This window comes from Castanea sativa, chromosome 2 (assembly GCF_040712315.1).
Source record: "Castanea sativa cultivar Marrone di Chiusa Pesio chromosome 2, ASM4071231v1".
NCBI classification, from domain to species: Eukaryota; Viridiplantae; Streptophyta; class Magnoliopsida; order Fagales; family Fagaceae; genus Castanea; species Castanea sativa.
In genome coordinates this window covers 6,560,791-6,582,028 of record NC_134014.1, presented here as the reverse complement: position 1 = coordinate 6,582,028, position 21,238 = coordinate 6,560,791, and the positions used below count along the sequence as shown (strand labels likewise).

At 34.0% G+C, this 21,238-nt stretch overlaps 2 protein-coding genes across 2 annotated transcripts; one reads left to right on the top strand and one right to left on the bottom strand.

The window, feature by feature from the left end:
- The first annotated feature begins 310 nt into the window (after positions 1-310).
- LOC142624458 (putative galacturonosyltransferase-like 4) lies at positions 311-1,363 on the top strand. Its single transcript, XM_075798027.1, has one exon. The coding sequence runs from the start codon at positions 311-313 to the stop codon at positions 1,361-1,363; it is 1,053 nt and encodes a 350-aa protein (XP_075654142.1).
- Positions 1,364-3,181: 1,818 nt separating this feature from the next.
- Positions 3,182-10,546, bottom strand: LOC142624457 (AP-5 complex subunit mu). The gene is made up of 8 exons (XM_075798026.1): positions 10,340-10,546; positions 9,315-9,461; positions 8,559-8,870; positions 7,748-8,040; positions 6,736-7,631; positions 5,646-5,702; positions 4,773-4,820; positions 3,182-3,713 (listed from the first exon to the last, which is right to left on the bottom strand). The coding sequence occupies exons 1-8, from the start codon at positions 10,423-10,425 to the stop codon at positions 3,642-3,644; spliced, it is 1,911 nt and encodes a 636-aa protein (XP_075654141.1). The 5' UTR covers positions 10,426-10,546; the 3' UTR covers positions 3,182-3,641.
- Between the last annotated feature and the right edge of the window lie 10,692 nt (positions 10,547-21,238).

Sequence of the window (21,238 nt, the reverse complement as noted above, 5' to 3'; positions counted from 1 at the left end):
AATCAAATCCCAAATCTCTAATTCAAGAGATAAACAATTTGACCTGTTGAGTTAACTAAAAGTCTAGAACCCATTTCTAAACTGGTAATGTTAGTATTAAGAAACTCCGACCTTTTTTCTCTCCCCTACAATATCTCCCTTCTCTTTCTCTCTCTTACCTTAACCATCAAACTGTCTACAATCTCTTCCTCAAGCTTCAACCCTTTTCCAATATGGCTTCTTTTCTTAAATTTCTTCTATGATTTAACCTTCCAAATACCCCAAAAAAAAAGTTTGAAAAAAAAATAATAAAAACATTTCCGAAGGCAGGATGGCCTTGAGGAGCTCCTCTTCTCTCCTACCTCGACTCATTGGCCTCCTGTCAATCCTGCTCCTCTACCTCACCACCACCTCTCTTGCCATCCGCGTCGGCGTTGTGATCAAACCCTCTCCCAACCTCCCCGTCTTCCGCGAAGCCCCAGCCTTTCGCAATGGAGATGAATGTGGTTCCGAAGACCAAAAACATATCCATGTAGCCATGACCCTTGATGCAAATTACATTCGTGGTACCATGGCTGCGGTTCTATCAATATTACAACACTCCACATGCCCCGAAAACCTCTCCTTCTATTTCCTCTCTGCACACTCTGAAGCTGATCTGTTTTCAGCAATTAAATCAACCTTTCCTTACCTAAACTTCAAGATATATAGGTTTGACTCAAACCTTGTTCATGGGAAAATTTCCAAGTCTATTAGGCAAGCTTTGGATCAGCCTCTAAATTATGCAAGAATATACCTTGCTGATATTATTCCGTCCAATGTGGGACGGGTTATATATTTAGATTCTGACATTGTTGTGGTGGATGATATTGCAAAGCTATGGGATGTGGACATGGAAGATAAAGTTGTGGCTGCACCAGAATATTGCCATGCAAATTTCACACAGTATTTCACTGATGATTTTTGGTCAGACCCAGAATTTTCAAAGACTTTTCATGGAAGAAATCCTTGTTATTTCAACACAGGAGTGATGGTGATGGATGTGGATAAATGGAGAAAAGGAGAGTATACACAGAAAGTTGAGGAATGGATGGCTGTGCAAAAGAACAAGAGGATATATCATTTGGGTTCTTTGCCACCTTTCTTGCTTGTTTTGGCTGGGAATATCAAGGCTGTTGATCATAGATGGAATCAACATGGGTTAGGTGGTGATAATTTTAAAGGCAAATGTAGGAACCTTCATCCTGGTCCTATTAGTCTCTTACATTGGAGTGGTAAAGGTAAGCCATGGTTGAGATTAGATTCTAGGAAGCCATGTAACATTGATCACCTTTGGAAACCGTATGATCTATACCGTTCATCTAAGCAGTCGTTAGAAGAATGACACAGAAGAAATTGAGATGGGTGAAGCAGTCTTGCAAGTACGTATAGATTTCACTTTTTTTTTTTTTTTTCATCCATTCAATAGTTTTGGGGTGAAAGATTTGAACCTTAGATGCAACATTAGAATATGTCAAGTTTGAGTAACAATCTTTGTAATTGCTGCGTAGCAAAAAAAAAGAAACAAAACAAAGGAGGCTTTGTTCCAAAAAGGGGGACAGAGGGCTAACTAGGAGGGGGTGTTAGGTTTCTTTCTGGCTTTGGTGTTCTTACATGGGCTCATGAAAATGAAGTTAGTCCTTTGATGGCATAGATAAGGGAGGATAGTTTCAATGTTTAATTTTCATTCATACTTTTTGTTTTTTGTTCTTTGTTTTCAACGCTAAGTTTGAGTGGTGGTGTTTCGGATATTGTAAACCATGATGAAGAATTGACAAAATGGTTATTTATGTAACAATTTACAGCTAGAATACAGACACAAACAAAGATTGTTCATGAAAAGAGCTTCTTGGATCAGAAACGAACTTCTAATGGATCCTATTAATTTTATGACTTTGGGATTATAAAAAGAGTAAATAGGCTAATTTGGTTTCAATTTTTTTTTTTTTAAGTGGACATAAGTCCAGACTTCATTAGGACATAACTCTTGTACTTGCATATAATATTCAAGCTTTACAATTCAGCTTTATATCTTTGCTTATGTTGCAGGATAAATATTAAGTATGATAATTCCTTTTAAGTGTTATATATAAAATTGATTAAATTTAATAATGTGATTATATTTGCCAATAAGCCACACAATTGAATTTAACAAAATTGAATTTAACACAATTGAATTTAATTGTCCTTGAGAGAAAAGAACATCGTTTATACTGTATTGATTAACCAATGACTACATTTAACTGGTGAACCTAAGAAACTGTACTTACCAAACCTGTTACTTCACTTGGAGCAATGTTCAATTTATTGAGCATTAAACGATTTGCAGGCCACTCAAGAAGCATGCACCAGCAAGTATTTAGCCTATAAAAGAGTGGGATTTCCAGGCACCAGGCCCTTCAATTGAGTTCTCACCATCATCACCACCACTGCACAAAGTTCCACCATTGATTGACTAACACAGTTTTACCGTCTTGAGTAACACAATTTCAAGGGAACAAATGAAATGCGACCACTATCATACATTGCTGAGTACAAGGTATTAACCATGCTGTGAACCGAACTCAGCAAACCAACCAACTCCAGGGAGTCACAGTGTTGGTAAAAGCGCAAAGCGCCAGCACCTCTCGCCTCTAAAGCTAGGTGTATTTAAAGAAGCACACTTTAGACATTTTATTTGTACTTTTTTAATTTTCAAAAAAATATACCAAAACTTAATTGTAGCCATAGTATCTTAACACTATTGATATAAATTATTAATTTGGTATATAAAATTTAATGTTATGGAGTCCTAAGATTTAAGAAAGGATATTGACAAAAGTATTCATTTAGCTTATCCAAAAAATAAAAATGACTTGACTTGCAATATTTGTGGTAAAATTGCAAAAAGATGGGCTACTATAACTTTCATATGAATTACAAAAATTATTTTACATCAATTTACATGATTATTTGATCACTTGATTGTTGTATTGTCCATTAATAATTATTTTCAAATTTATCAAATTTTTTTTTTTTAAATGTGTGCTTCACATCAACTTGGTGCGCACTTGTGCTTTGTGCCTAGGCTCCAAGAGGCGTTTTCGCTTAACCGTGCCCCACACTTTACCAACACTAAGGAGTTAATAATAGATTTCAAGTTGTATGAGTTCAAGCCATTGAATTTTACTAAAATATAAATTACATTTTTGCATTCACCCAAAACAGTATCGAGCATAAAAAATTACAGCACACGTCTATCAATACAATAAACAAACAAATAGAAGGGAGCACATGTCAGCTTGTCTACGTAGATTGCCCTATGTTACCACAGTTAATATCTTCAACTCATCGTGTCTCAATCCCAACATAAAACAAGGATATTACTAAAATGTCTGCAATTCATCCATTTCATAACATATCAGACCAAAATCTTGACCCGCCCATCGTGTTTAACTCTTCTCTCTCAATTCATCTCTAAAAACAATGATTGAGGCTCATTAAGCTTCAGAATGCAGCCATCAACAGATGGACATGGCAAACTAGTCTCTTGCTCAGCTCACACGAGACTTCAAAATACAAGATCAGGCTATAGTTGACTAGAAAATGAAAACTTCTTACATTTCTGAGTTGCCATCTTTTAACTATACTTTCTCTGCTGCAGCAGATGGGCACTTACCCAATGTGTTCCACAAAATATAATCCCCAGAAGTAACCTATTGACAAACAAATAAATGAGTGAAAAAGACAGATATACAGATAAGACTATCAAATTGCAAAATTAAACAATGTCTTATAGTTGGCATTAGCAACAAGAACCAGTGCTGGAGGAATTCATTCCGATGTTTCAGATATTTTGTAAAGAGAATTAAAACAATACACGGTCTACCATATGAATATGAACAAGTTGAACAACAAAACCAAAAAATTGAAAGGGAAGAGAGGAAAATCAAAGCTGCTATCCACAACCATAAAATTTAGAACACCATCCATGACATGACCAATCATAACAAACTAATAAACCACCTCTGGATGAATGTTTATGCTAATAGCTATTAATGCAACCAAAGTTGACAAGTGACTTCTGGATGCAAAAACAAAAAGAGTTTGGCTAATTCATTTAGGACTTTAGTTCAATTATTTAATTTAATGAGAGCCATTTAGGAACTTTTCTAAGCATACAAGCAGTTCAGTAACTCAGTGGTCTGTATCAAGGAAAGTATTGTAGAATTATATTTCATGCATGTCAAAACAAGGTCCTGAGTAAATCAAGTATAATATTTCATCAAACTTCAATGCCAAGTAAAGTGGAGAACAAATCTTCCGAAAATATTATTATGTGGATGTCTGTGTAAGCAGGAGCTGTTACAAGGAAATTTAGGTTACACTGAAAATTAAATTTTCTGATTTGGATATTTCTCTTTTTTAACTCTTCAGACTTTAAGCGGCACAGCTCACTAACTCAATGCAACCTTGCTGAAAGTCACAGAAGATAAGATCTGCTACTTTGGCCACATAACCAAGTTAATTCAGTTCACCAGTACTTGCAGCTGCTAGATGTTCTACTTAAACTACATCCCCATTTTTTTTTTTTTTGTAGCAATGTAATGGGAAATCAAGAACATCTTCACAATTACAATATGACAGCTCCAATTGTATAAATAAAAAAAAAACTCTAGCAAGCTTACTTAAATTATTAACCCAAAAAAAAAAGTCCTGTCAAGCTTTAAAAGAGCACAAACAATTACTATAAAGAGTCTGAAGAAAACACCCACCTGAGTTGAAAATTCCACAGGTGCTTTAACAGCTGGATAGATGCTTACCTGCATACAGCACAAATAATTACAAGAAAGGCAGAAGGGGAAAAAAGGAGCCTCCTAATAAGCTAAGTAGAACCTCTTAAATATAAATATATTGACAAGAAAGGGGAATTTTTTTTGAGAGAGGTGGAAGATTAAATAGAGTTTAGAACACAAAATCAAAACCATGTTGAAAGCTAGTCATACATATTTAATAAATTAAAGAGAATGCATGTAAATACCGAAATTTATACATAGCATTGAGGGAAGGTGTGGAATCAAGTGCAGTAAAGACTTCTTTGAGTTAAAAAGCTTCCACAATATTCAGAGAGTGATAATTGACACCCTCTTTTAATAAAATAGTAGTCACTACAGACAAAGAATGACATACTTTATAGAAGGCAACCGCATATTCAATAGAAAAGCTTCATCAATGGCAAACCAGACATAGAATGTTTGCTTTTTTTTGGGTTGGGGGGGGGGGGGTGTTATCTCAACAGGAACAATAACAAACACAGAAAGTAGCGTTGAAAAAATGCTTTGAAAAGACTTCTATAGAATTTAAACAGAAAATCTAGGATGTTCTGATTCTCTTGTATTAGCAAAGAAAAAGGTAATGATATAGCAAAGTCAGTTTGAAAAATATAATTAAATCTGAAAATCCAGGATGACCTGGTTTCTGTTGTAACAGCACAGGCAAGCTCTGAATATATGATATAGCAAAGGGCTTTCACTTTTCAGGTGATTTTTTTTTTTTTTGGGGGGGGGGGGGGGGGGAAGAGATGAAGAAAGAAGAAGATAAATTAGAAGAACCCCAAAAGAGGAGAATAAGAGGAACCACAAACTTACTGATTTAGGATCAACTGACATCCCAGACAACGATGCCCCAGCAATCTTGAAAGATACCTGTAATCATGCATCAGCACATGCCCATTCAGGATGAAGCCAAAACTTCAGTGTCAAAGGACGTACTAAACTCACCACAAAGTATAGATCTATACCATCAATCTAATTAAATTCTTCAGCAATCTTATGCACACATTTTATTTCCACATGATAAGCATGGACAAGGACCACACACATACTACAACAGGATAATAAAAAACAAAAAGAAGAGGAAAACACAGATCCAAATGGAGTTCTGATTAATCAAAACCACATGATTAAGGAAGTCATAAAGATCAGATGATTTTGTGGGAGAAAAAAGAACACAAAAAAAAAACAGGAGTTGTTACTAAGGCAGCAATAATAAAATAGAAGAATCATAACTCCCATTTTTGGACAATTAGAACATGAGCCAAATTTCCAATAGCTTATACAAAGTGTGGTAACACGTATAGCATCAAAGAATCCAAAAGGATGGAGAAGAAAAATTCCAAATGTTTATCTACTTATTCTGAACTTCTATTTCTTCCTTTCTTCTTTTTCTTTTATTTATTTATTTTTTTTCAAATAATTCGAAAGTTGGAGGAGGGGGGATTTAAACCCTGGATGTTTCCATTGGAAACACCAATAAGTGCCAATTAAGGTACAAGGCTCTTGGCTCCTTTCTTCTTTAATAATTTTGGAAAGTACCAAAAGAGTGATAATAGAAAGATAATTTCACTTTAGTATACCAAAACTGCTTTAAGCAAAGATAGCCCCAGAGAAATATATTTCACTGGAAGGGACAAGTTTTTTTGGAGTTAATGCATAGATATGGGAGACTTGAAAATTATGATGGTAACAGCAATATCTTCACCAAATGGAATAAATGTGTTTCTGTGATTTGATTAAACACATTGAACAATGACAGTGGAATTGCCTAGGGATAAATATAACTTTACATTGCCATATTATAAGGAAAGGACAGAAAGCAAAGTTCCATATGTTCATAAGATATTTATCTGTGCATTAACAATATCTCCAACTAAAAGCTAGAAGAAAAAGAAGCACATACTTTAGCATAATTGTATGCCTGCCAGCAAAATGGCTCCTCTAGATCAACTGGAGGAAGATCATTGATCAATTTCTCCATTATGAATTCCTCCATGTTTACCATATTATTAGAATTCTCTGTCTCAACATCACTATCTTCATCAGCTATACTTCCCAAAAATGACCTAGAGGAAGGTAATCTTTGGGTTTGCCATGGTGCAAAATTAACAGTTCCAGGGAAGGTTGCCTCAATACTTTTTCCAGAAAGGCCACGACCACTAGATACAATTTTCCATTCAACAGAGTGCTCTGTAGTTGACACTGTTCCAATTGAAGGAGTCCCATCAAAGGACACAACCCTTCTTTTAGGAAAAGGCATGCTTACAGTACAGAACTCCATCGTAAGAGGAGACTTATAACCTTCCATAAGGCGTAACTTGAACAAAAACGCACCTTTATCCTCAGAGACCATTGACAATTGGTAAAATCCCTTAATGGGAGGTCCATGGCCACAACTAGCCTGATAACGTAGTAAAATAAAATTACCCAAAGGAGGTGAAAACATCACAGCCTGCTTATCCACACCACGTTCAGACACTTGAGCACAAGGATGAAATGATAAGACCTCAACATGAGCTGCGTTCAACCCTGTTAAGGGGAATGAGACATCAGGCAATCCTTCTAATTCTGCTCGACAGTTTATTTGACCAGAAACTGATATATTATCTGGAATCTCATCTCGATCATACATGGCAGCATGAACAGTCTCATGAATTGTGAATAGCATTCTCTGCTTTCCTTTGTAAAGATATGGCTTCCACGCTGGTTGCTTAAGATCAGCTGGAGGCAGATCTGATGAAGAAAAGCCATTAACCTTGATAGCAGATATATTGGAATAGCTAAGGTCCAAAGGTGTACCTATTTATAAGATAAAGGACATAAGAAATTAACCTGAATTAGGTAAACACAAGTTGACACAGAAAATTATAACTAAGAAATCTGAGATGAGAAATACCATAATAAAGAGTACCAACCAAAGGGCATTGAACTACTTATGAAAGTTCGAAGGGCATCTTTATCCAAAGGCCTTGAACCAATCTTTGGTGCATCCACTGCAACAGCTCCTGTTACAGCAGTACTTGAAGGGATGGAAGATGCAACTGGTGCGGCCACAGGTTTTGCCCTAGAGGAGATGCCAGATATCCCTATACTGCCAGTTAGCGAATCCAACAAACCTCCTACAGATGGAGATGCACTTACAAGCACCTCAGGTTCTACTGCATCGCCAGCAACTATGTCACCAATAGCATGTGCAACCATGAATGCCCTGTAAAATTAGAAACAAGAAACTGCTTATATACCATTTAGTTTGGTAAAAGGCAAGCATACCAAATTTGGGCTGCACCCCTTTTGGACTGTTTCTGTGAATCATTTACCCTTAAAGAAATTGGTAAAAGCCAAGAATACCAGATTAATTCCAGAAAAAAGTATTCAAAACCATACACTCTCATGAGTAAGCCCAAATTATATAGGACATGTTTTCATAATTGAAAATGCAAAACAACAGATTTAGTAAAAAAAGAACCTAGAAGTGATAAAACAGAAACTGAACGACCTCTTTTATGCACTCATTTCACCACACATTCTAATGCTGCTTCACAAGTTAAACTCAAGAAGACCAAGAATGGTAGGACTTTCCCAATAAATTCAAAACCAGTTTGAAGCTGAGAAGAATTAGCAAGCATATAATGTGAACTTCAAAATAGTGGGGATGGGAGAATTGCAATATATTTTCTTCTAGTATGATATATTTTCCTGAACAACATTGCAAGTAACTTACCATACCCTGTGATGGACGGAAGATCAAGTAGGAGGGAAGATAAACTTTCATCTGCTCCAACGGCATTTCCACAATCAGATCTTTGACATAACCTTGCATATGCCTTCACATGCCTAGGCTCGACTAAAGGCAATACGAGAATGCAATAACTACCCTTTATGTGCAATATTAAAGGCCACAGCAGATTATTATCTCCTTCCTCTTCCTTGTTTATGTAAAGGCCTATAATGTGACGGGTAATTGGATCATCAACCCAGGAATCAGACCCTACAGATGATTGCCTGACGCGTATGCCAAACCCGCGAGCAGATCCCTCCCTACATAGACACAAAAAAATTAGTAGCAAATACCAATTTGAAAAGAGAGGACAGAAGGGTATCAGAAAGGAACTTCACATTAAACAAAAAAAAAAAAAGGACCCCTAAATCAAAATAAGAACTAACCTATAATAAATTAACACAGGAAAGATAATAAAAAAAATCCAGAATCACAACTGTGAAAGACAATGAATAACAATGATAACTAATACATTCTCAACACATAGCTTGCTCAAATCAACGCAACTGTATGATTTTATTCTTTTCCATTTTTTATTGGTAAGTTTACACATGCACGTTGGATTTTGAACTCACAACCTTATCCTCCACGGCTCCACCCCATTTCTTATCTTATTGGGTGAGGAATTATTTACCAATCAGTCTAAAATTATAGCAAGCGCAGCCAAGGAAAAAAAAAAAAAAAGGAAGAAATTTTCAACTAACCTCTGCTTCCTCTCCACAAATGCAGCAGCTAATTCTGAATCCGAGGGGAATAATGAAAAAACAGAATAACTAAGACTATTCTCTGTAACTTTCTCATTCTCACTCCTACAAGCCGTCCGCCACCGCTTCTCAACCACCGGAAACCTCCTAATATCACCAAAAGAGAAAATGAATATTACTTAAAAAGCAACATTTGGCTGCACTTGAAAATGCAAAAACTAAATGGGCAAAACATAGATATATAATTATTATAATTTCCTCACATGATGTACATTAGGTTCACTAATTAAATCCAAACACATGACTACATTAAATCTAATTAGCCGTGCAGCTCAATTGGCCAACAAAGACTTTCAGGCTTTAAATCCCCCAACTATAAAATTATCCTTAGGTGTATTTCCATTTCTGGTTTCTTACAATCTGTTAGTTTTAGCTCTTGAGATTTTTGGATTTGTTTCATGTCCCAAGTGTTCATCATCGTCGTGAACACGATGTTCATATTACCTATCAAAAATGAACTATAAAATTATCCATAGGAAAGATAACACTGTTCGTATTGTATTTATCAACGCAACCATATCTGTGATCTAAATTTCTTCTTCTTTTTTCCCCGAAACTAAATTTTCGAATCCTAATCCTTTCATAAAATCAGGGACACAAATACAAAAGTTTTAGTAATAATTGCATAGCAAAGCCAATTCGGAAGTGCGAAAAAGCTAAAGTAAAACGCAAATTTTCACTACTGAAAACAAGAAAAGCATTTTACAAAAAAATAATAATAAAAGAAATAGGTCTAGATTCATTTTTTATATAAACATATAAAAACGGCGAATCAACAACGAACTAGTCAGAAAAACCCTAAATTTGAAATGGACTCGGCAAGAAGAGGAGTCAAATCGATTAGTACAGCAAACGAAGAAGAAAATGAGACACAATAATCGAATTTGAGAATGTAAGCATTAACGAAGAAAAAACAGAGCGAAATAAACAAAAGCTTAGTTAGGTATATAGAATGTGACGCGTACCTGGAGAAAACGACGGCGTCGAGGCTGTTGAGGATCCAGATGGCTCTGATGCTACAACCACCGCCGCCGCCGCCGCCGCCGGACATGGTTTTCCGATGTGATGGTGATGGAGACGAATACAACCAAAAAAAAAAAATACTAAAAGAGTAGTGAGTGTGTGTGTGTGTTGAGAAAAGGAAGGTGGTGGCGAATTTGGATTTTTTTTTTGAAATGGGGTATATGTGTTTGGTTATATATAGTTTTAAAACGAAATCGTTTTGTAACTAAACGATAATAACAGTTACTACACACTCAGCAACTCAGTTGCTTCTTATCTTTGTTTGTTTGTTTGTTTGTTGGTTTGTTCGTGACGGCACGTTTTTGATTTTTCATCGGATCAGATGTTGACAGGCACAGCTACCTCACCTATAGAGTAGTCCTGCTGAGATATTCTTTTCTTTTTTGACCTCTTTCCTCAATACCTTGTGCTAACCTTTTTCTTCTTTTCTTTTTTTTCTTTTTTTTTTTTTCTTTACCTTATAAGGATTTTTTTTAACTATTTAAATGTGTATAGACTGAGCTCTTAAAAATGAAAAAAATGAACACACCAAACCAAATCAATAAGTACTTGCAGATTTCTGTTAATTTAACTGGTAAAGTCTCTGATAGTTAAATAAAAAATCTAGAATTCAATCCCCGTCTACCCAAAAACTGATCGGTGTTTTGATATGATGACAAAGAATTATCATCCAGATAGGTTGAAACTCTCTCCAAAAAAAAAAAACCAATATTGATAGGCTAAAAATGTATTGACCCCTTAGGTAAATTAACCAATTAATTAGCCAAGTGAATTAATTAAGTCAATTTAACATGCAATACGCGTGATAACACAAACAAATCACCAAATAACTAAATGCAGCGAAAATTAAATTTGACATGAGTGATTTGTTTACGAATTGGGAAAACCACCAAGGCAAAACTCCACCAGACAAATTTAAAGTCATCACTCTCGAGGATCCACTTTTATCAAAACAAGTGGTTACAAGTAAAAGAATCTCAGTATCTTATACCAACCTACAGTTGAACCAGTGGCGGAGCCAAGAATTTAGGTCAGGAGGGACAAGATTAAAAGATAAAATTGAAAGTAAAAAACTAATCTTAAAAAATTTAAATATGAATATTAAGAGTATGCAATATATCTGTAAATATTTAAATGTGACTCAATGACTTGAATGCTTTTAAAAACTCTGCTTGAATGCTTTTAAAAACTCAACAGAAACTCTAATAGCTTGTTTGGATGGAAGGTGAGTACAAGAAAGTAGAGTAAAGAGAGGGAGAGTAAGTTAAATTACCTTATTTGAATATTTTTTAAGAAATGAGGGGGAGAGATTTGGGAGGGTTTGGATGAGTTCTAACCCCTCATTTTTAATTCCCCAAAATTGGAGAGATTTTGAGGGAGGGCAGAGTTTAGAAGTGCTGAACCAAATGAATTATTAAATTTACCCTTATTATATTAACAAAATTACAAATTATGAAAAAATTAATTATTCTCCCCTTACTTAATTTTAAAAAAAATCCAAAAAACTTTTTTTTTTTTTTTATGGGAGGCGTGCTTTATACTGTATTAGATATACACTTTTTTTTTTTTTCAGAGTTCTATTAATATTAGTATTAGTACTCCAATAAAAAACAAAAAAAGTTTTATTAGTATTAGGCTGGTGTGATTCCTATTCCATATTGGCATATAGCATTAGCAGTAGGTTTTTTTTTTTTTTTTTTTTCCTTTTAATCATTACTAAGTGGGACCAATATAAATTTATAGTAGTTTTAGAGTTCTATTAGTTAAAGCTGTTGAGTTCTGAACCATGTAGCTGTTTGTTCCCAATAAATAGAAAAGTTTTTTTGTCTTTTGTGTAGGGGTAAATAAGACATTTCAATTCAATACATTATCATTATCAATAAAAAAAAAAATTGAAAGTTCAGGGGGGGGCACCTGCCCCCCCTTCCCTCCGCCCTTGAGTTGAACCATTATCCCAATACACAATTAGACTTGTAATGTAGTAACAATCTCTCCCTTCAATGCACGGCTCCCAGTATGTGACTAACCAATCGATGTGCGGATCCCAGTACTCGGCTTACACACCAACTTGAGAATAATGCTGGCTACAAAGTTCTTCAATTCATCCACACGATGAAAATCAAGAAGTTCCTTGGTTACAAAACCCTACGACGTACAAATGCAACAACTTCTTCCCTTAAAAGATGAATTAGAGCAAATTGTCTCCGGTAACAATATGCATGTAACAACAAGTGCAACAACCCTAAGACAGCCATTAAAATAATCTGTATATATGTCTAGAGTTGTGAGAAAATAAACTCTACACAAATAGCTTGGATATGCGTGAAAAATAGATCTGGAAATCTGATTTTTGTAAATTTCAATAGATAGGATATCTATCGAGTTACTGTCAAGTTTCGGGAAAAAAGTTTATTTTAAACCTCTATAGATTCAATCTATCAAACTATCCGTCGAGTTTTAAAATACAGCACTTCTTCACTTATTTCTTGAACAGATTTGCATGGCTTTAATTCTTGACTTGAACACAAAGTTGCTTGAAAATTTAAACCATTCAAGATCTACTCAATTACAAGTAAAACGCGTTTTGTCAAAAGATTATCCAATTCTAAATGACATATGTACATAACAATTTTCACATATGTCTTAACAAATATGTACTTAAATATAAACACAATCACGTTAGTGGTAATGATTTCTCTTAAGGTTTGATTTTTAAACCATCAAGTAAAAGAGAAATAAGTGTACACTTTCAACCAAATGAACTAATAAAATGAAATACAATAATTATAATGATAAGGACAAGATTTGCTCCTAAAACCAAATAGAGGGTCAATGGTCTAAAGAACTCAAAATAATGAATTTGTTAGAGAGTGAGCTTAAAAAGTGTTGGAGAATTTGGATTGTTTTTGAACGGGTATATGTATTTGGTTATATAGTTTAAAACGAAATCGTATTATTATTATTATTATTGTTGTTGTTGTTATTATTATGCATGTAACTAAACGATAATAACAGCTACTACACACTCAGCCTCAGCTGCTTCTTATCTTTGTTTGCTTGTTTGTGACGGCACGTTTTTCATCAGATGTTGACAGCTACCTCACCTATAAGTAGTCCTGAGATATTCTTTTCTTTTTTGACCACTTTCCTCAATACATTGTGCTAACCTCTTTTTTATCTTTTCTTTTACCATATAAGGAATTTTTTTTCCTCTATTTAAATATGTATAGACCGAGCTCTTAAAAATGAAAAAAATGAACACACCAAAACCAAATCAATATGTACTTGTAGATTCTTGTTAACTTAATTGATAATTTTTCTTATGATTGAATAAAAAATCTGAAATTTAATCTTCGTCGACACTAAAAACTTATTGGTGTCTTAATCTAATGATAAAAACTATCATCAAGATAAGTTGAAACTCCCTAAAAAAAATCAATATGTACTTAAGTATAAACATAATTGCATTAGTGGTAATGGTTTCTCTTTAACGTTTGATTTTTAAACTATCATGTAAAAGAGAAATGTACACTTTCAACCAAATGAACTAATATAATGAAATATAATCATTATAATTGATAGGGGAATAATATAGCCCATCTCCAAGTCGTCCATACAGGTCGTCCATAGCCCACCTACTACCATAAACACCCTCAGAAACTTACCTACAAGTGCCTCGTCCAGGGAAGAAGAGATCAAGACGAGGTACGCACCATCAGAGTGATGCACTCGTCCAGAGTGTCGACATCCTCGTCTTGAGCAAATTCACCCGTTAGACGAGGCAGCCCCCGCGTGTGAAACAAAGCACGCCCAACTGAGGAACTCAAGGACGAGGGTGTCACACTTAGGAAAATCTCCAAATGAGATATGATAATCCCTTATCCCACGCGTAACCGCCAGGTATCCGTTGTGAAACAAGAGCATAACTTCCAGACGGTTATGCAAGTTACGTTTGATTTCTATCTCTCCTTGAAGCCAGGAGAAGTTCAAATTTTGGTAACCGCCTATGATAACACTATATAAAGGCTGTTTCAGACAAACCCAAGGTATGTTCAGTTTTTACTCCAAAAAAGTTGGAACTCAAATAACTTAGAGGAAAAAACTAACTTTGCCATCGGAGGACTTTTGGCCGGCAGCCCCGGTCGCCTTTGATACGCTTTTCTTTCTTTTTCAGGCCGTAGAAAGATCCAGTAGTCCTTTCCAGTCCGAAGCATCCAGCCTACTGATTTTCTTCGCATCATCAATAATTATAATAAAAACAATGAAGAAGAAAAAAGAAAATAACAACTTACCCAGACGCAGCCCAAATCCTCACAGTCTCATCTTTACTCCTTGTATAGGAAACATACCTCTTTGGGAAAAAAAAAGATAGTGATGAAGTGAGAAAAACAAATTGTGGGGATCAAAAGAATTGGGGAAATAGACTTTTTTTTAATTGATGTGGAATTAGACTTGAAAAAGAGATTAAAAAAAAAAAAAGTGAGATTTGTAAAGAATTAAAAAAAAATGCAAACTAACAGATTAATAATTTCAACAATGTCAAAGGAAACAAACCTTTCTAAAATTGAAGATGGTGATCAAGTGAGTAAAAAGTTTAGGCAATCCAAAAGTATGTGCAAAGAAACTAAATAGATATGTAAAACGTTAATGAGATATATCTAAATAGAGATAGTGTATGCTAATTTTTAGGAAAAAAAATGTGTTAAAATTTTAAAATATATTAAACTGTTTAATGATAAAAACTTGTGACCATGTCATTTTAGCAGTTAGAAAAGAGAAGAGTACGTTTTTTAGACAAAAATTAGTTTTATTTTTAATTTTTTAAAATAAGAAGTTATATTAGTACTTGACTTACAAACTTGTGAGAGAAATGCGGGGAAATGTAATGATCACAACTTCCGACCATTTCATTTTGGCAATTAGAAAAAATAATAATTAAAAAAATAAATGTATGTTTGTGGGGATTAGTGCTTGACTATTAATGTGAGAGAAAAATGTGGAGGCGGAAGGAAAAACAATTTTTTTTTTTTTAAGTTTGTTAAAATTTAGGAGTTTTAGATTAGTAATTTTACATGTCTAACCCTGTTATATAAGCTATACAAATAGATGAATTTGAAAATATTTTGGGTATCTAAATTGAGGATACCAAATAAGGGAAGCTCCTTAAATAGTAGTATAGATAAACAGGTAAATTTGAAAGTATTTTAGGCATCCAAATTCCAAAATGAGAATTCCAAATCAGGGAAGCCCCTTAAATGGCAAGTATAAATATAAATATAAAAATAAGGACAAAGTTTAGCTATAGTCTTACTCAAAATCTTTTTATTGAATGTGAATTTTAACAAATCCACCATTGGATTACATTTTCTTCTTATATTCTTCATGCTTGCAAAATTTCTAGAAAATTAAAAATTAATAGCTATGTCATCAATATATTGTTTAATTTGCAAGTTTTTGTAATTTAAAATTATACATAAAAATATAAGTTTATAAATCATATAGTAAATAATATCCTATTGATACAAAGTTTGATATGTGTATTAAGAGCATAAGAATATGCAATTCAACAATTATATTTTCAAAATATGTAGTAATATTTATTTTATTTAGTAAGATTGTAGCTTAAAGCTACTATCAATTTTGTAATTAAACTTTATCCTAAAAGCAATTATAAAAATTATTATGTGCTTAATTTTTCTTTAGCTAATGGTTTGAATCACTAAAACTAGTCAGACCTTTGCCCATCAATACCTCGAGCTTCCTGAAATTTGTAGCTCATAACATCTCTAAACATGCTAATCATGTCAAGAGTTTTTCGGTGCGGATAGAGGATGTTCTTCAACATCTACTTGCTATTTTCCAGGCTGATTTGGCATTTGTTTAATGAAAGTACCAGACTGTTTCTCCAAAAAAAAAATGGCTACAAACTTAGTTGTAGCTCAAGGCTGCAACATTACTCAATATTTTTTTATATTATTGAATGTGAATTTTAATAAATCTACTATTCGATTACATTTTTTTTCTTATATCCTTTATGTTTACAAAATTTCTAAAAAATCAAGTATCAATAATTATGTCATCCGTCAATTGTTTAAATTGCAAGTTTTTGCAGTCTAAAATTATGCATAAAAAATAATTTTATAGATCATATAGAAAATATAACATTCAATTAATACAAAATTTGATATATGTGTTAAGACTTAAGAGGGTTAAGAAACATAATGGAATCAAGAGGTGTGAGATGTTTAAGTTTTACATAATGGAATCAAGTTTTATATTAAGTAACATACCTTTAGATCGACTCTTGTGCACTGAAAATCTCTGGTGAATTTGTGTTTGTTGAATGCTTATAGGGATTTTTTTTTATCAAAATAAAAGAGACCGTAAAAGAAGCAAGAAGAGAAAATGGAGTGCGTCCACTTAAATTTAAAAAATGATAAAAAAAAAATGGAGGGGAAAATAGAGTATGTCTATTTAAATATTTAAAAAATGATAAAAGATAAGGAGATTGTAAATTGCTGAGAACATGGGTTTAATGAGAGGTTTTAAAATGTAAAGTTTTATTTTACGAATTTGTCCCCCTTAATTGAAAACCTATAAGTGAGTAAGGAGTAGATATTTTGGGATATCTAGGGCATGTTTGATACGTGTATTTAAACAACAGTTTTCAGTTTTTTTTAGAAATACATGTAGGTGAAAAAATGTATAAAAATACGTGTAATATTGTCTAAAATTTGAAAATATGTGTTTAAACTTGTGTACCAAACAAACCCCTAAGACCTAGAATCTATAGCTTTGACAACTTGAAAGCCAGCTTAAAATATCCCAAAATGTACAGATATCAAAGATTTGAGTATCCAAAATTTATACAAGAAGAGAAGCTCTTGAATGGAATAGATCTCCCCATTACATGAAGCTGTTTTTGGTGCTAATCAACTATCTAGGGCCGGTTCAACGATTTTTGGGGCATAAGGTGAAAGCTTTCAATAAAATTCAATTCTTATATTTGAATATTATTTAAATAATATTTATTAAACAACCTACTTAGAATAAAAATGACTGATCTATCTTATTATGATAAAAAAAATTGGTACTGTAAGGACACAATTTGTACCAAAGCCCAAAATAAGAAAGGTAATAGGCCCAACGAGCCCAATACAATGAATTTGTAGAGAATGAGTTTGAAATCTAAGTCCTAATGAGCTTGTAAGTCAATTATAGTGGACCAAGATCTCAATAGAAGCAAGTTTGTATAAAGTAATTGTCCTCAGACTCAATCCGAGGAGGCTAGTTCTTATTTCTATGTTTCCCTCCCTTAATGACAAACTACAAATATTGTTTTTCAGTCTACAGTATTTTTCTCTCTTTTTATCCCGATCCCCTTTCTCAGTGACCTTTTTCTATTTTATACTTCCTTCACGTTCTCATTTCCTCTCTCCACGTGTGGGTCTAGATTGCTAGTGTTGATACTTGTTCCATCCGCACCTTCCTGAAGTCTTTGGGTAGTAGCTATAAGGTTGAAAATCACTGTTCAGACATCACTTCCTCATTAATGCGGCTAAGGATTTGGATACAGAGCATTCAATGCGGTGGTAACAGCTTTCTCTGAGATATTTCATAGTTGTTCCTTTGCTTTGTACCCCTATGAAACATGTCCTCATCAATAGAACCTCCTGGAAGATCATTCTGGACAACAGAACGTACCATTTGACCTCTGCTTCACTTGGTGAAGGAGACACCTCTCCTCAGACTACCTCCCTAGCTGCCTCGGTCGCAACTTACTTGTGGACCTCAAGGTCTAACATCTTCATTATTGTTTATCTGTCATCGGATAAGTGAATACCCTCGGACAAAGCCCATGGCCCAATATGCATTTTTGGGTCTTTTATCCCTACAGGTACAAATGGAAAAAAAGTCAAAAACTAATTAAATTATACATAAAAAATTGTTAAAAAGAAAACTTGAGTAAGTGGGTTGATGTGATATTAGAGATATATATAGTCTCTCTCATGACAAATTTCAAGTGACAAAGGTTATATTTTATTAATTAATGGATTTGCACAATTCATATTTTAATTTTGTTATAAATATTTTGTCTCCTTCACCTTTTGTGTTTTTGGGATACAATTGTGACATTAATATTCTCTCTTTACGTTTTAATCAAAATAAATAAAAATGCTTCTATGTTTTTTGACAAAGTGGAGGCCTAATAGAGGGAGACTTTATTATTATTTTTTTTTATAAGTGAATGAGCCTTTATTAAAATGTTAAGACATATAAATATAATATACTATGTTAATTAACAAAGGGGCTCCTCTATTATTTAGGGTCTTTGGCCATTATCTAAGTTATCAGTATAGTTTAGTTAGCCCTGCAACCATAGCTTGTTGGATAGGGGTGGGAAGAATAAAAAACAAGATTAGGGGTGGAAATGAAAAAAATTTGTGAGTAAGCGACATCTTCCCTCTCATTTGATGAGTAAAGAGAAGTGAAAAAGTGGAGTTATTGCAATTGACATGCCCCTAATATTTAAGAATATCAATTTCACATTGCTTACACTTAGAGCATCCACATCCGGGAATTCTATCTCATCCTATTTTACCATCCCAAAAAGTTACTTTATCAACTATACAATACCATTTTACAAAATACCCAACATCTCAACTTTTATTTTCCTGTTTTACTCAATAAAATAATATATCCAATAAAATACAAAACCAAACACAACCCAACCCACCACCACCACCTCAACCAACACAACCCACTACAACCATTGCCCAGACCACTACAAAACCCTCACCCAACGCACTACCCACACCACCACCAAATTACCCACCACCCACACCACCACTGCCAACCCACCACGGCACCAAACAAACCCAGCCACGGCACTAAGGAAAAAAACCCAGCCACGACACTAAGGAAAAAAACCCAACCACCACCAAGTAAACCCACCACAACACTAGCCAGCAACCACCACTGTTATCATAGTAGCCACCACCAAAACCCATTAAAAAAACCACCAAACCCACTACCAACAACAACCACAAAAGTTTCTCAAAAAAAAAAAAAAAAACCACAAAAAAGCAACCACCGCAAGAACCACCAAGAGAAACCCACGCCGACAACCTACAATGAAACCCATGCCGACAACCACCAAGAGAAACCCACGCCAACAACCACGAGAGAAACCCACACCAACAACCACCAAGAAAAACCCACAAAAAACCACCATCGATCTTGCTGTTGTTGATTTAGAAATCCATCAACCATGGTAGCAAAGCCACCACGCCAACAGACAAAGAAGAGGGAGACAGAGAGAAAATAGAGAAGAGAGAGGATGAGTAAAAAGAGTGAGAGAAGTGAGTCAGACAAAAAAAAAAAAGAGTATTTTTATGTTGGTGAAGCTAGACTGTTCTTCAGGGATGGAGAGAGAGATGAGAGACTGTTGAAGCTGATCGTGTTGTGTGAATGGAGAGAGAAAACCTGATAATTTGAATAAAAAACTATATTTTGTTTTACAATATCGCTATAGTGCGATTCTACCTTTAGAATTGCACTGTAGCAGAATTCTAAATAATTTTACAATTCTTGCTTTTTACAAGCCCAGCTGTGGGGGGTTTTTGGGGCCTTTATGCTAAACCCATCTTACATTTGCCATATTGCAACCCAGCTGCGGATGCTTTTACAAAATTTAGTATATTTAGGTATGATTTGGGTTGGAATTTTTGCTTTCCAAATCTAAATTAAAATCTCAAGAAATTTTTTGAAATTTCCTCAAATATTATACCCAAAAAAATGACTTCATAAATGATTTATTAAATTAGCCCAAATAGCAATAATGAAATTAGCCCGAACAACGACAAGATTAGACCAAACATCAATAAACTAACAAAATATTTAATAAAAATAAAACTCCCAAATCATTTAGATTTGTAACATGTTCAACCCATACCATAAAAATAATCCATATTTCCATTTTTCATAAAAAAAAAAGGTACCAAGAGAGTTATTGCTGTTGTGAGTTACCTTGAGTGGCATCGACAACTTTACTCTCCTTAGGTTTGTAGTAATAGTAGTTCTACTCTCATCGGTGTCTCGACTCACAATTACAATGAGTATTGTTCATTTGTATGGCTCTCTCTCTCACTCTCTCTCTCTCTCTCTTATCCTTTCAGCATCTCTTTCTCTCATTTTATTACTTCCATCTAAGGTGGCATTTGGTACGAGGTAATATTTTAGAATTCCTAGGAATGTTTAAAGATTCCCATGTTTGGTTGCAAATTATGCTAGGGAATCAGATGCCAGGGGAATCCTTAACCCCCTCTCAGTAGGAATGTGGATTCCCTTTAAAACAGGTGGGAATCCAGATTCCCAAACTTAAAAGAAATTATATTTTTTATAAATTGACAATTTTAACCATTTTTTCTTATCATTTAAGCAATTAAGATAAACTATAAAACAAATTATCAATATCTTCTCTCTTGTCTTTATCTTTTCCCGCCAAAACAACATAAATAACTCTGCTAATAGTTATTTTTGTATTATTCTTGTCATTTTGAAATGTTAGATCACAGTTTTAATGAATGTGTTACTAATTGATAGTTTATATAATGTTTTTTATCTATCTATTTAGAGTAAGATATTTTTTTAAAGGACTAATTAATAGTTTATATATATTTTTTCATTATTTATTTAAAGGAAGATTTTTTTTTTAATGGGCTTGGTACTTCACATTCAAATCTAAGGACAAAATAGGAAAAACAAATAATTCACTTAAGATTCCTAGGAATACACCAAACATTATCATCTCACATTCCTAGGAATCTCCCAATAAAACC